Source organism: Carlito syrichta, unplaced genomic scaffold, assembly GCF_000164805.1.
Source record: "Carlito syrichta isolate Samal-C Ts95f unplaced genomic scaffold, Tarsius_syrichta-2.0.1 Scaffold289210, whole genome shotgun sequence".
Lineage (NCBI taxonomy): Eukaryota > Metazoa > Chordata > Mammalia > Primates > Tarsiidae > Carlito > Carlito syrichta.
The window spans coordinates 100,061-115,133 of record NW_007233306.1 but is presented as its reverse complement, the minus strand read 5'-3'; the positions used below and the strand labels follow the sequence as shown (position 1 = coordinate 115,133).

Genomic DNA, 15,073 nt, shown 5'->3' with positions numbered 1-15,073 from the left:
TGCGGTGGCCGGGAGCAGCCACTGCATTCTAGTCTGGGCGACCGAGTGAGACTCCGACTCAAAAAAAAAACAACAGAAAAAACCTACAGTGCTGAGGTTATCACCAGCCTTATCCCAGAAATCAAAGACAAAGATGAGACAATTCCAAGGGCCACAAGAAAGTGAAAAAACTCTGAGCAGACATTCACATGTGTGACACCATTCCCCCCATTCTGCACCAAGCTCCCAGAAAATGTCTCCCCAAATCAGTTTCTACACTGGGAAAAGTGAGATTGAGTGGACAGTCAACTTTGCCACCCTCTTGAGTTCCCTCTCCATGCCTTAGCCCCCAGGAAGCACGGTGACTGCCTGAAGGAAGAAATAACCCCAAAACGGGCAGAGACAACGTGGAGAGACAGGACTACCATCTCCAGGCCTGGAAACTCTTCTCTGTAACTTGGTCAAGTTAGACACCAGATCAGAGTGGCTGTCCAGCGGCACCATGACATAGGAGGTCCAGTCCACAGGTCTCCTGGTTGTGAACCCCTAGCCAGCGCCCCACGCTGCTGAGACATCCCCTCTGGGACTTCCCCCATTCCAGAAGGGTTGTGCTCCAATTGGTTACTAGAGCCCAGACAAAAAAGGGGTTAAGTCGCCTCTTAGAGCCAAAAAAGGAGACAGTGACCCAGCGATATGATGTTTGGAGCAGTAACGGCCATCTTAGCATCACAAGAAGCTCAAGAAGATAACGGAGAAGCTGATGCCAAGTCTTGACATTATTGAGCCAAAGAACTAACCCTGAAGGGTCAAGACATCATCATGGGAGAGATAAATAAGCCCTATTAGGTAGGCATGTCTTCTGTAATGCACAAACAAAACCATCCTAGCCAATTTACTTCCTTATGTCACAAACTTACCCTAAAATCCCCTTGGAGTGGTGGCAAGAAAATCCCATTGAAGGCACACCGGGAGTAGGGGCACTCGCTGGTGTTGAAGAGCTCCAGGATGCTGGCTCGGCATTGTTGATAGTCCCCAGACCCCTGGATTTCAAACTGCTGGAGTGGAAGCGTCGTCTTAAATCTCTTGGTGCAGGGAGTCTTGTAAAGTACACTCACATTCATCACCTTCTTGTATCCGGGGTGAAAGCAAGGGTCCTTGAAGGTTCCGTTACGGGCGACCTGAATGGCAACATCATTTGAGGTCATCATGTGTGAATGCTTTGACACAACAGCCACGGTCTGACTTCAACAATGCATAGGCATTGTGCGACATCCCGGTGCTCAGCATTGCCATCGATATGCCCCCGCCCTGCCTTTTTCATCCTTGGGGATAAGTAGGAAAAATAGATCGCCCAACAGCCACAAGAAGTGGTATTGGATATACGTGTTTTTGGCTATTCGTCGAATGCTGCCATAGTGAAAGGTGAGCCCAGAAATGCCACTGGTTTGGAATGTCATTGAATGCACAGTTGTAATCACACAGGTCAGGAACAGATTCCCAAGGAAACCTCTCAAGGCTCTCAAAATGTAGAGCCTAGGGCTAGTTTCTCCAGGAGTATTCCTGCCATCCTAGACCAACCTCCCCTCCAAGCAGAGAATCAGAAGCTCCAAGATGCTTTAGGTCATTCAAGCCAGTAGTATAAAATGCGTTCTAACCCGTAACCTACAAGGGAAGACAGTGGGATGCAGTGGAGAAGCTTAGAGGAGCCAGGAGGCTCAGAGGGCATCTTTCAGCAGCCCCTCCTCCCACGGTGACCGTCTTATCGATGGGCTTTGAGAACCAGAATGTCCTGGCAGAGCACAGAGAACTGGTTGTCCCTTGGGGACCAGGCACAGCTGGATGTGACATTCCTGCTTTGTGTTTGCTTGTCAGGGTATGCCTGGTACTTACATGATGTTCAGGATGTTTAACTTGTCTTGCCTTCAAAATGCAGAAAGCATTTAGGGACAAGGTTTGAAGTGTTGACTGATAAATGTTGTGGTTTTCCCAAAGTGGTTTTATTTTCTCTCCTCCTTTCCAGGTCATTTCTAACAACTCTGTTTTTTGTAGGTGGTAGGAAAGGGAGATTAAAAAGTGGTCTGGAAGAGTTTATAAATGGCAATCTCCTCCCCGCCACCAAACAATATTCTATCACGTAATTTTCACGATCAGTCCCACGGGGGTGAGAAATTATTTCCTAAGAAATGATCTGAGTTGTGTCCTCAGAGATAATCCAGTAAACAAACACGGGAGGTGTTGTCTGGATGGAACAGTTCATAGGGTTCGACCAGATGTAGTTCAGTGTCTTGCCTAAAAAGGTTTGGAAAGTCCAATAACCAACTTCAGACCAATTACTGAATTAGAAAGAGAAAACAGGATGTGGGGGCCGGAGGCCCAGATGTGAGGGGGCAGGTCTGGATTCAGTTACACTTGCCTGGATGTCCTTGGCCAACTTCTGCAAGAGTGCCTGGTCCTTCCCATAGCACAAGAAGCTGTGTGTGTACACGCTGTAGTCCTTGCCATAGAGGCGAAATTGCAGAGCGTTGTCTGGGGACTCGATGGTCTGGTTTTGGGGCACAAAAGTGATTTGCGTAGAGGCTCCCCCAAGGTCCAAAGCTCCAAAGGTTTCCTGATTGTCGCTTTTACGCTGGATTAGGCTGAGCCAACTCAATTTCTGAAAGACAATACAGTCACCAGTGCTACAAGTATCTGAACACCCCATTTTCCACATTATTTCTTGAACTTAGGGGTTTCCTAAGGCAAAGAAGCAGGGGCATAAGGCTGAGGCAAAGTTCATCAAGGCAAAGCAAGTCATCAGCAAAAAAAAAAAGAAGGGCTTCAAAGACAGATCAGACTGCAGCAACACAGAACAGAGTGACTAGTGTTTATAAACAAGGGGGTGGGGCCAGACAGACCTGAGTTCAAATCCCTACTCAGTCACTCAGCTGTGTTGCCATGGGCAGAATGACTACCCTCTCTAGGCATCGATTTGGGCTCCAAAATGGGGATGATAATAGTCCCTCATACTGTTGTTCTGAGGATGAAATCAGACAGCACATGGAAAGTGCTCAGCACAACACCACACACACAGTACTAGACCAATATTACCTACACTTCATTTTAATGATAGATTTTGAATTTCCTGTATGCCTCCCTAAGGTGAAGACATGGCTTCCTTACTCTCCAACAGTAGAATATGGGAGGAAATTCCTTCATTCATCCATTTATCATTCATTCTGGTAAGTGACCCAAGCACTGCCCGAGACAGCAACAGCACTGACCCAGGGAACGACCTCCATGGGTGTGGCGACTACTCACCTGAGTGAATTTGCCCAGCAGATAGTTGATGGTAATCCAACCGTAGGCACCTTCCTCTTGGCCAGTGATGATCCTGGCGCCCTGGAAGTCAAAGGGGTAGTTGCTAAGGCTCTTCGTCACCCCACTCAGGACACTGTCCGCCTGCTCCTTATTTTGCAACCTACACAAAGGGAGAGCTGAGGTTACCATTTTTGTTTGAATAACCATACCTACCCATTTCAGCGACAGCCTGCGTGCAATGCTCCTAAGAAATGAACCATAACACTCTGGAATAAACAGAGAGGCGGGGGTCCCCACACTCAGCTGTCAGAGGAACTCATCTTCAGATGAGGCAGAATTAATCTTGTAATCCCTTCTCTCCAAATCCAAATCCTTCCAGTCCAAGCTGACTTAGGTTTTCCTAAAATACCACTTTCATGCTGTGGTTCCCTGGCTCAAAAAATTATCAAAGCCTCTTAAAATGGCTGTGATGGTGACAGCTGGGCTTGTCTGAGCACCACACACCTGGAGCTTATGACCGCTGTACTAGCCATCGCTGGTGGCTCCCAGCTGGTTATGCAGCCAGACGCTGCTCAAGGTCCATTAGGGCTCTCGTAGAAACCAGGTGGCAAATGACCTGGATAGAGACCCACTTTCCCTGCTGCCAGACTGGGAAAAGTCTCTCTCATACTATCCCTCAGTCCTTGGGTCAGTTTGAGTCCTGAGACCTTGAGGAGTCTGGCAGGCTGTCATGATGAAGTTGGGATGCAATTGCTTCCGAAATCTGGGCCATGCAATACTGGAAGCCTCTGGGTAAGAGGAAACTTCCTTCATCTGGCATCTGGCCCCTGTCATCTGTGACCTCCCATCTGTGTGGCTTCCACCTGCTACTGCCTGCCTTTTATCCCTAGCTCTCCTCTCCGAGCCATCTTCTCCACCAGTGTCACCAGCTGTGTACCACCCTTTAATGGCTTCCCACTGTCTCCAAGATAAACTCCTAACATCCTAGCATGGCCTACAGGGACTCTGTGATCTGGACTCTGCCTTCTCAGAACCCTGGCTCTACCGCTTACCAGGCGTGCACCTTTGGTGGGTGACTTCACACAGGCAGGTCCAGCTTCCTAGTCTGGTTAAGAATAGTTAATATCGCTGGGCTCGGTGGCTCAGCCTGTAATCCCGCGCCTTTGGGAGGCTGAGGTGAGTGGATTGCCTGAGCCGCGGGTTCGAGATCCGCCTGGGCGGCGAGACCTCATCTCTACAATAAATCAAAAAAAAAAATCAGCTGGGCGTGGTAGCGCATGCCTGTAATTCCGGCTACTCGGAAGGCTGAGGCAGAAGGATCACCGGAGCCCAGCAGGTCGAGGCTGCGGTGGCCGGGAGCTGCCACTGCACTCCAGTCTGGGCGACAGAGTGAGACTCCAACTCAAAAAAAAAAAAAAAAAAGAATAGTTAATATGGAAGGACACAAAAATGATGCTTGGGGTGGAGCAGAGAGGGTTCATTTAGAGGAATAGGAAGCTATGTTTTACATTTCAATGTTCTTGAATTACTCTTTAAATACACTGTTTTGTTTGGGGTTTTTCATTTGTTTTTGTTAACTATGTATACTTAAAGTCCTTTAATATACCATTCTGAAAGAACCAGCATTTTGAAACATTTGAAATAATGCTTTTGTCATAATAAGTGTAATTAAAATGCTATTAGGAGCCATGGTTAAAAAAAAAAGAATAGTTAATAGTATCTCTTACTTCATAGAGTTGTATGGTGATTAAATTAGACGATGCATGTTAAATGCTGAGCATAGTGCTAAGAACATAGTAAAGGCTCGATAAATAGGAGCTGCTATTGTCATTAAACGTTTACAGAATGCAGCGATCTCTGTGGAACTACTTACAATCCTCTGAATGTCTTCTGGTCTCTCACACTTCCCTGCCTTTGCACATCCATTCAAACACAAGTTCCATGAGGTCGAGGACCTTATCCTGTTCACTCCTATATCCCCAGCACTTAGAACAGTGCCTGGCATGTAACAGGTGCTGAATAAACACTGGTTACTGCTCTGCGGGAAAAGCCCTTCCCCCATCCCCATTCCCCCACTTGCCCTTCATGGTCAGCTCATGCCTCCCCTCCTCTGGAAGGTCTCCCTCACTTCCTCTCATCCTGGGCAGGGCCAGAGGTGCTCCCAGAGCAGCTCTGAGCACTCCTCTATTCAAAAATGGATCAACCTATATCGAAACTGACTTCCCTGAGGGCCGAGTCACCTACTTCTGTATTCTGGACAGCACTCAATATATGCTGAATGATTGAATGAATAATGCACACAGGTACCAAGTGGAAGCCAATAAAGATGGGCTAGTTGTGATTATTTATGTCCTGGGATGTCTGTGAATCTCGATTAGTCTTCCTCCTCCCAGATATTTTATTTTATTTTTCTTTTGAGTTGGAGTCTCACTCTGTCACCCATGCTGGAGTGCAGTGGCACACTCACGGCCACCCCAGCGTTGACCTGTCAGGCTCCAGCGATCCTTCTGCCTCAGCCTTCCAAGTAGCCGGAACTACAGGCACGCACTAATACGCCCAGCTAATTTTTGACTTATTGTAGAGACGAGATCTCACCAAGTTGCCCAGGCTGGTCTTGAACCTGCGGGCTCAGGCTATCTACTCACCTCGGCCTCCCAAAGTGCTGGGATTACAGGCTGAGCCTCCTCCCAGATATTAAATGGTTACAACTGTAGCCCCAAATCTCAGAGTCTGTGGACTCAATGTTTCTCCCCCTAAGCCCCATCTCCCTTGAATTCCCCATGGGGAAGTGGGAGAGAGGGCTTTTTCTACACACTTAAAATCCTACCTCTATACATACTAAGAGTTTGGAAGGTTTCCTCATGTACTGAAATTTCCTTTCTTAGGTGTGGACTTCAGGGTGTGTAGAATGTGGGGTGTTGGGGCAGTGTGGCCCTCTCCAATAACATCAGAGGCTCTTTCACTGACCAGCCTAAATCCCAGACACTCTTGGTCCCTACGTGCTGCTATACCTGAGCAATCGCATGCCTGCCGTGGCTCCCAGGTACACAGGTGTCTCATGGTGCTGGGAACTTGGAATCGCCTCCCTGGCTCTCTCCATGCATTCAGTCAGGTAATTGTGTATTTCGGTTTTTTTATTGACATATTCTGAGATTCCAGGACCTAGGAAAAGATGTAGAAGGTAACAACCCAACAGATACATGAAAAAATGCTCAGCTTCACTAATTATCAAAGAAATGCAAATTAAAACCATACAGAGATACCATCTAACTCCAGTCAGGATGGCCATCGTCAATAACTCAGAAAACAGCAAATGTTGGGGAGGATATGGGGAAAAGGGAACGTTTCTACACTGTTGGTGGGAGTAAATGAGTACAACCTCTGTGGAAAACAGTTTGGCGATTTCTAAAAGGTCTAAAAATCAACCTCCCACACAAACCCTCAATCACCCTTCTGAGAATATACCCGGAGGAACTCAAATCACTCTATGAAAAAGATAACTTGTACATGCGTGTTTATTGCAGCATTGTTCACAATAGCAAAAACATGGAACCAACCATGCTGCCCATTGAAAGAAGACTGGATTTTTAAAAATGTGGCACATATACACGATGGGATATTATGGAGCCATAAAGAAGGACAAAATTATGAATTTTGCAGCAACTTGGATGGACTTAGAGTCTATAATACCGAGCGATCTATCACAGAAACAAAGAACTGAGTACCACACGTTCTCACTCATAAGTGGACCCTGAACAATTAGCATAATACTGTAGAAAGGGATTGGTAGTAGTGGGAAACTGCCGGGGGGGGGCACATCTCATCAACAAGGGTACCTGCATAATGAACATCTGTATACCTGACCCTGAATTGTACCTCACATTTTTAAAAGAAAAAAAAACAAAGTATAACATACTTTGATGATATTAGAGCAAAATATGGTGTTATTTGACAAAAGTACAAGAAAATAATTCATGTCCTGATATGATATATACTAGGTGGTTGTATTTGGAGGGTAACTCACTAGCCTTTACTTTTCAAACCTCGTCAGGTCTTGGCCAACATATAATAATTTTGCCACTGGATGGCGCAATTTCGTATTCAATTTCATAACATTCAGACTTTAATGGGGGAATCTTATAGATAGCTACTCTACTGGCGGCTTTTTGATGTTTCTTCCACCAAGTTGTAATTAACAACACTAGTTCCTGAAAGACCTAAATCAGGATGGCATTTAGAACAAAGATTAAAATAGGCATCAGACACATTGTCTTTTACTGAAAATGTACAAGCTGTACCAACTAGCTCCAGAGTCAGGGCCAGAACCCTACCATCTCTGAGGTGGAATTTCTCCCTTTGGGAAGAAATGGAAATAGGCTCTCCCTTTCCTCTGTGACTTTTCCACTTCCATACCCTGACTTCCTAGTAAAACTGTTTTCCCAGTTTTAGAGCAAAACTAACTGTTGCTATGGAGAGGATCAGAGCCAAGATTCCTGAAGCTTTTTGAAGTTAACACTCAACACTTTCATCTCGCATTAAAGATAAATATCTACACTATCAGTGCTGCATAACAGAGAATTTGCTTTAGAGATAATTATTCAAATAAGTTATCCAGATCATTCACAGGTTTTCAAACAGCCTGCTGACTTAACCATGAGAAAATCAGCTCTAAGTTATCGGCTAACTGTTTCAATTCAGAAAATCTGGTATTAAATATTTGATTAACTAGAGAACTCTCTCCTTTGAGAAAGGAAAACACTGCATTTGTTAGGCCAAGCACTCACGGGATGAGTTGAAGAAAGACATCTGCTAGGTTTAAAAAAAGTCTTTTCAAAATGGAAGGCAGTGAATTAAATAAAAAGCAATAAAATGAGGGATTTCGGTTTTGAGAATTGCTGGAAGTACTGTCTCAGTATTGATGGGGCCTAAGTCTCAGGACACCAGGCTGCTGGGTAGAGTGACTTGCTCTCTTGAAAACATCTCTCTACTCCTTTCTCGACAAACTATGAAAATTTAGTAGACTCCACAGGCCATCAAACTAAAAATCAATTATTCTCTGGGGTCTAGGTTATCTGTCTGACTAAAAATAAGCAGTAGATTTCTGACTCAGAACGCTGAGAAAAATAAAGGTCAAGGAGATTATGGTGCATGGTGGGGCACGGGGTAGAGGAAGTGGGGAGAGCTGAGGTCAACAGCTCCAACTAGTATCATGATCTCAAAAAAAAACTACCTAGAAAAAAGTCAATAGGTAATGCAGTGGTTCAGAGTAGCAGGAAACCTGGAATGCAGTTAGGAGACCTGGATTCTTGTCCTGGCTCTGTGGCTACTTGCGAGGCACTAATCCTCTAGGTTTTTGTTTGCTTTTCTGTAAAACAAGAGTTAAATGACCCACAGGTTTCTTTTCTCTGCCCTGAGGATCCATTATTCAGTCTCTTCTGCCAATACAGAGACTGAAAGCTTTCACAAATATTTTCCAATGGCCAGGTGCAGTGGCTCACACCTGTAATCCCAGCACTTTGGGAGGCCCAAGTAGGAGGATTGCTTGAGACCAGGAGTTCCAGACCAGCCTAGGCGACAAAGCAAGACACCGTCTCTACAAGAAATAAAAAAAATTAGCCAGGCGTGGTGTCGCATGCCTGTAGTTCCAGCTATTTGGAGGCCGAGGCAGAAGGATTACCTGAGCCCAGGAGGTCGAGGCTGCTGTGAGCCGTGATTGTGCCACTGCACTCTAGCCTTGGTGACAGAGTGATACCCCAGTTTTTTAGAAAATTCTTATAAGGTATAGAGTACGAGAGCAGTAACTCTCTGGATTGGCAGGATCAGCATCAACTTTCCAGTGAATTCTTGTTAGAAATGCAAGTTCTCAGGGCTCCTTTCAGACCTGCTGACTAGAAGCTCTGGGGGAATGGGGCCTACCACCCGTGCTTTAACACGTCCCACAGGTGGTTCTGATGCTGTTCACATTTGAAAACCACTGGCAAAAATGTGGCTTTGAAGTGGGGTAGAACGTGGTTTGAACCCCAGCTCCACCACTTACGAGCTCAAGCTACTTTACACAAGTGTATAACCTCCCTCCACCTCAGTGCCCTGTGTTTCCTTAAAATGGGGAAAATACTAAATACTTCAAAGGAAGACGGTGAGGAAGAATGGAAACAACACATGTTCAGTACTCAGGGTATGGTATGCAGAAGTGTTCCATTGGCAGAAGCTACTATTCCTCAATTATTTTTAAATGTGCTTACTCTTCAAGGGCTTAGTCACTAAGGACTGATTCCAGTATTATTTTCATAATGGCAATGAAATTCCAGCAACAGCAGCTCCACTGTGTCCTTCCCTCAGCTTCATGTACGCGGGGCCTTTCTCTCTTGTGTTCTAGGTCATACACCTCTCACGTTCTCTGCCCCACTGTTTCCCCTCCCTTTGTCGCCATCATACCTTTCACTTTGCATTCTTCCATCTGACGCACCACCCCGGTGTCATTCTCCTTCTCTGCTGGCCACTTATAGATGTACAAACTTGTGTGAGAAGAGCCTGCATCCAGGACAATCCCATACTGAAAGAAGAACAAACCAACACCTAGCATCACACCGCTCCTCTCTGGATTCCACGGATCACCCCGTTGCATTGCTGTAAAGGAATACAGGCAGAGCTGTGTGGTGCCAGCCTCTGCTCAGCTCCTGGTGAGGCCTCAGGAAGGTGGAGTGGGGACAGGCGTGTCACATGGCGAGAGCAGAAACAAGAGGGAAATGGAGGTGTCAGACTATTTTAAACAACCAGCTCTCATGGGAGCTAACAGCGAGAACTCACCCACTACTGAGAAAATGGCACCAAGCCATTAATGATGGATCTTCCGGCATGACCCAAACCCCTCCCACTAGGCCCCACCTCCAACACTGGGAATCGCATTTCAACATAAGATTTGGAGGGGACAGACATCCCAACTATATCATTCAGTTCGCAACAGAAAAAGGACAGGGTCAGGAGTTTTCAAAAACATAAGAGGACAGTATTTATTTTTTATCGGAGTCTCACCCCATCGCCCAGGCTGGAGTGCAGTGGTGCACTCACCACCATCCCAGAGTCAACCTGCTGGGCTCCAGTGATCCTTCCGCCTCAGCCTTCCAAGTAGCTGGAACTACAGGAGCGCTATCGTGCCTCGTTAATTTTTTATTTACTGTAGAGATGAGGTCTCGCCAAGTTGCCCAAGCTGTTCTGGAACCCGTGGGCTCAGGCAATCCCTCACTTTGGCCTCCCAAAGTACTCAGATTACAGGCTTGAGCCACTGTGCCCGGCCGAGACAGTATTTTTTTTTTTCTTTTTTTTTCTTTGAGTTGGAGTCTCACTCTGTCACCCAGACTGGAGTGCAGTGGCCACTCCCGGCGACCGCAGCCTCGACCTGCTGGGCTCCAGCAATCCTTCCGCCTCAGCCTTTCACGTAGCTGGAACTACAGGCGTGCGCTACCACACCCGGCTAATTTTTTTATTTATTGTAGAGATGAAGTCTCGCCTGCCCAGGCGCGTCCCGAACCCGTGGCCTCAGGCAATCCACTCACCTCAACCTCCCAAAGGCGCGGGATTACAGGCTGAGCCACCGAACCCGGCTTGAGACAGTATTTTAATGTGAGAAGAACACTAGGTGGGAGTGGATGGTTGGAGTCATCCTGATCACAAGCCCTAAGAGGACACAAATCTCTCTAGAGCAGGGCTCTTCGTTCTAGCTCTCCTTACTTAGGATGGGCCCCAAGCAAAAATATTGTTTAGGAGCTTCCTAAGTGACTCTAATGTGCTCCAAGATTCAGAACCACATGCTAAAGTAGATGAGACACTGTGGAAGGAATAGTAAGTCCTTCATCTATAGTTCCCAAACTAGTCTACACATTGGAATCATATTGGAATCACTTGGAAAGCTTCAAAGGCTACTGATCTCCTAGTCATGTTTTCAGCTCTTAAATGTGGTGGGCAGGGTGAGGGGGGAGGTGAAAAGAAGAAAGAAGGTAGAGGGACAAGGGGAAAAGACAGCATGAGGGAGAGAGCTAAGATGGTCAGAGAAGAAGAGAGAAGGACAGAGAAAGGCACCATGGCATATTTGATGAGTACATTAAATGTACCAGGCAGGTGCTATACAAAGTGTCCCATATGAATTATCTGACCTCATTCTCAGAACAGAACTATTTTTATCCCTGTTATATAGGTGAGAAACTGAAGTACAAAGAGATTATGTCATTTATGCAAGATACACAGCTTATAGGTGACAGAACCTGGATTTTATTCAGAGTCAGACTCAGGACTTTATACCCAGAAACACAGAAGCAAGGGCTGGGTGATAGTTGCATATCGGTGCCATCTTTTATGGACTTTAAATGAGGGATCACTACAGAAAAGTGTGCAAATCTGAGATGTACAGCTCAAAGTACTTTTGCATGTGTTGCACATCCACGTAACCACCACTAAGTTCAAGATACCAAACATTTTCTAGCCCCCATAAGGTACCCTTCTCAGTCAGTTGCCCATAAGGGCAACCACTATCTTGACTTCTATCACCAGGGGTGAGTTTCGCCTCTTTTAGTTTTAGAACTGTGATAAATGAACTCACGTAGTGTGCACCCTTCATTGTCTAACTTCTTTCACTCTACACTGTGTCTGTAAGATGCAATCACACAACGTGAATCAGTAGTTCATCCTTTTCCATTTTTGCAGGGTATTTCACCATCCGCATATACTATACTGTCATCCATTTGACTGTTGATGGACATGGGGGTTGTTTCCAGTTTGGGGAAACTGGGAATATGGCTGCCAGGAACATCTGTGCACAGTTCATTTGGTGGAAATAAGCTGTTGTTTCTTTGAGGTGTTTACCCAGGAGTAGACTGCCAGATGTCCCTTTTGATCGACTGATACTCATCTTTGGTTGGCATCCTTGGGTTTCATTGGAGAAAAAATATGCCATGATTGAGTAATAACATCTGCTGTGGGCTTGCGGGGAGAACACAATGGTACATGGACTTTGTATCATTCCTCTACGAGAAACATGGGGAGAAGTAACTGGGGAAGCAAAAGGAAGAGAAACGGAGGAGATGGGAACTAACTGCCCTTGTTACACTTGACAGTTCACGGGAGCATGGACCTCAGAGTGTGGTCTTCCGCTTGAAAGTACTTAGCAGTATCTAAGGTGTATATGAATGGGCTGGGTTGTATGAACCGAAGCAGTGTGCTGGAACGAAGAACAGTAGAAATGACCTTGCTTGGTCCATGAAGCCACCAATACACGGGCCCTGGCCAAGACCCGGACACATAGGCAGCAATGGGCGGGTAGCTATCTATGAAAGTATACCTTTATCTTGTTTATCACCTAATAAGAACCTAAGAGCCTCCAGAGAGAAAAGAAGACAAGAATGAGGACTTAAGAGACCTCGCTGGGCCGGGCCCAGTGGCTCAAGCCCGTAATTCCACCACTTTGGGAGGCAGAGGTGAGAGGATTGTTTGAGGCCAGAGTTCAAGACCAGCCTGGGCAACTTGGTGAGACCCCGTCTCTACAATAAATCAAAAAATTAGCTGGGCGTGGTGGCACACACCTGTAGTTCCAGCTACTTAGAAGGCTGAGGTGGAAGGATCATCTGAGCCCAGCAGGTCGAGGTTGCACTGGCCATGAGCATACCACTAGCACTCTGACAGAGTGAGACTCCAACTCAAAAAACAAAAAAAGAGAGAGAGACCTCCCTGGACCACGAGGAAAAGCTCAAAGTAGAGTCTACCAAGTGTCAAACGTTATTCCATTTCATTATAAACAGGGAGTATCCCTGCCAACCTCTTGAGGATACTTGACCCTCCATAATCTCTGCGGTGTTCTCTGCCTTATTACGTGCAGCAGAGATTTCTCTGGCAACTAGCAGTATGCCCTTAGAAAGAAAAAGGCTTGTATACTTGCTTTGGGCACAGCAAGGAAGCAAGCTGGACAGCCTCTTCTGCAGCTAGGCTTGCAGTGAAAAGAATACAAGAAATGGCTTAGGTGGTGACCACGGTGGGCAGAAGGTATACTGACTGAGGTCTGGGGCCTTTGGACTCAGGAAATCTCCCTGGATGGAGAAAGAGGCTCAAGAGTTATCCAGGAGACAATTATGTTGCTCCCTGGCAGGGCCCCTCAATTCTGACTGCCAGAAAAATGTTCCAACTACAGCAGCATATGATAAAAGCTGGCGAGGCAGTAGCAGCAGCAAGTGGCTTTTATCTGAACTCAGGACGTTCTATTCTGTCTAACTTTGTTGACATGAAAGTCGCTCTGCCAATAGAGCCAGAGAACCAGCCCTCCTTCTGGCAGCTTGTTTCTCTAAGGCCTTACACAGTGAGGTCATTGAGCACCGACAAGTTTTTGCTACATTTGCCAGTGTTTGAGAAGGGGTAAAGAATATTTTAATGCAGAAATTGAAGACATTTCACCTTGTGTATACAGTATTCTAGAATGCTAATCTGTCCAACTGTGCCAAACACAGTTTGTCTTCTAAAATGGTTTGCAGAATTAAAAAGTGGCATTGCTTGCTGCTTGAGAGAGAGGTAACGCTTGACTGTCTGAAAGTGCAGTTTGAGCATGTTAGGAGTCCACCTTTCTCTTTTACAAGGCCATCAGAGCCCAGGTCACCCACCACCTTTTATTCTCTTTCCACCACATCAGCAATTTCCGGTGTACGTTCCAGAGAGCACAAAGCCTGTAAGGATCCTGCCTGTAAAGGTCAGCAAATAAAGCTTCTCAAACGTTTAGGAAGTAATTGTGATTTCTCACTCTCCTAGGCTCAAAAGTCCGTTAACTAGTGAATGCCTCAAGTGTGGTGGTGGAGAAATCTGATGTTTCTCTGTAGCTCATATTTAAAACATTTCCAAAAGCCCTTAACAGCATGTTCTTTACTTAGAGAAAAAAAAAAATCAAAGATTTGAGTGGTGAGGAAGAGATCTGACACTTCCTTAATATTATTTATTCCATATGATTTTCTGTTTTAGGAGTACAAAACGTTTATTAAATATCACCTAGAAAATGAAGGAAAGAAAAAAGACATCTAAGAGTCCACCAACTAGATATCACTGTTATTTTTATTTATTCCCTTCCAAGTCTCCTTTAAATGCAGTCTTTTTATATAGTTGTACCTTCACTGTGCATACAGCTTTGTCCTAAGGAGACATGTATATTTTTTCTTTTGATCATGTAAATATGAGTTTAGTGATCATAACTGAGTTTCTTGAGCTAGGCTGCATGAACAGACGTGGTGGTCCGAAAAGAAGAAGAGAAGAAATATCCTTCCTTGGTTCATGGAAACACCAGTGAAGGGACCCTGGTGCAGACCTGGAAAAGGAGACAGCAACAGACCCTGAACTCACTGAGACTAGAGGCCACGTGGAGATGGGGCAGACCCCTCCTTCCTCAGGACAGAAATAACTCTACTTGCACAAATGTCAATTTAAGGTTCTGGATAAATCTCCTCAGACACAGAAAGAAAGAGAAAATTGGAGTGTCACATGGCCTGCCTCCTGGCTCCGCAAAAGTAGGACATTGAACCTTCTCCTCATTCAGAAAGTGCCCGCGGTGAAACAGGCCTACTTCTAGTCGCCCACAGGTCACGTGGCTTCTGCTCCAGGGTCTGTGCCCAGAAAGTCCTTCACTTGACATTTCAGCTTTCTCTGACCTCCTCGGGTTAGATCCTCCCCTCCTCCTGATCAGGACATCTGTATTTTTTCTCTAAAGACAGCAATGACAACATAGTGGGAGATGATATTTATATGGCTATTTGATTAATGTCTGCCTTTCCAATTA

At 45.7% G+C, this 15,073-nt stretch overlaps 1 protein-coding gene across 3 annotated transcripts in view; it reads right to left on the bottom strand.

Annotated features, from left to right (window-relative positions):
- The window catches only part of ENTPD1 (ectonucleoside triphosphate diphosphohydrolase 1), a 100,967-nt gene that overhangs the window by 27,116 nt on the left and 58,778 nt on the right, over positions 1–15,073 (bottom strand). Inside the window, exons 3-7 of one of the 3 annotated variants that reach the window (XM_008054197.2) lie at positions 9,712–9,829; positions 6,288–6,438; positions 3,277–3,436; positions 2,393–2,632; positions 897–1,157 (exon numbers count right to left, since the gene is read on the bottom strand). In XM_008054197.2, the coding sequence (XP_008052388.1) occupies positions 897–1,157; positions 2,393–2,632; positions 3,277–3,436; positions 6,288–6,438; positions 9,712–9,829 (930 nt within the window). The remainder of the gene's footprint in view (positions 1–896; positions 1,158–2,392; positions 2,633–3,276; positions 3,437–6,287; positions 6,439–9,711; positions 9,830–15,073) is intronic. The other 2 variants (XM_008054198.1, XM_008054199.1) reach the window with 2 other exon arrangements.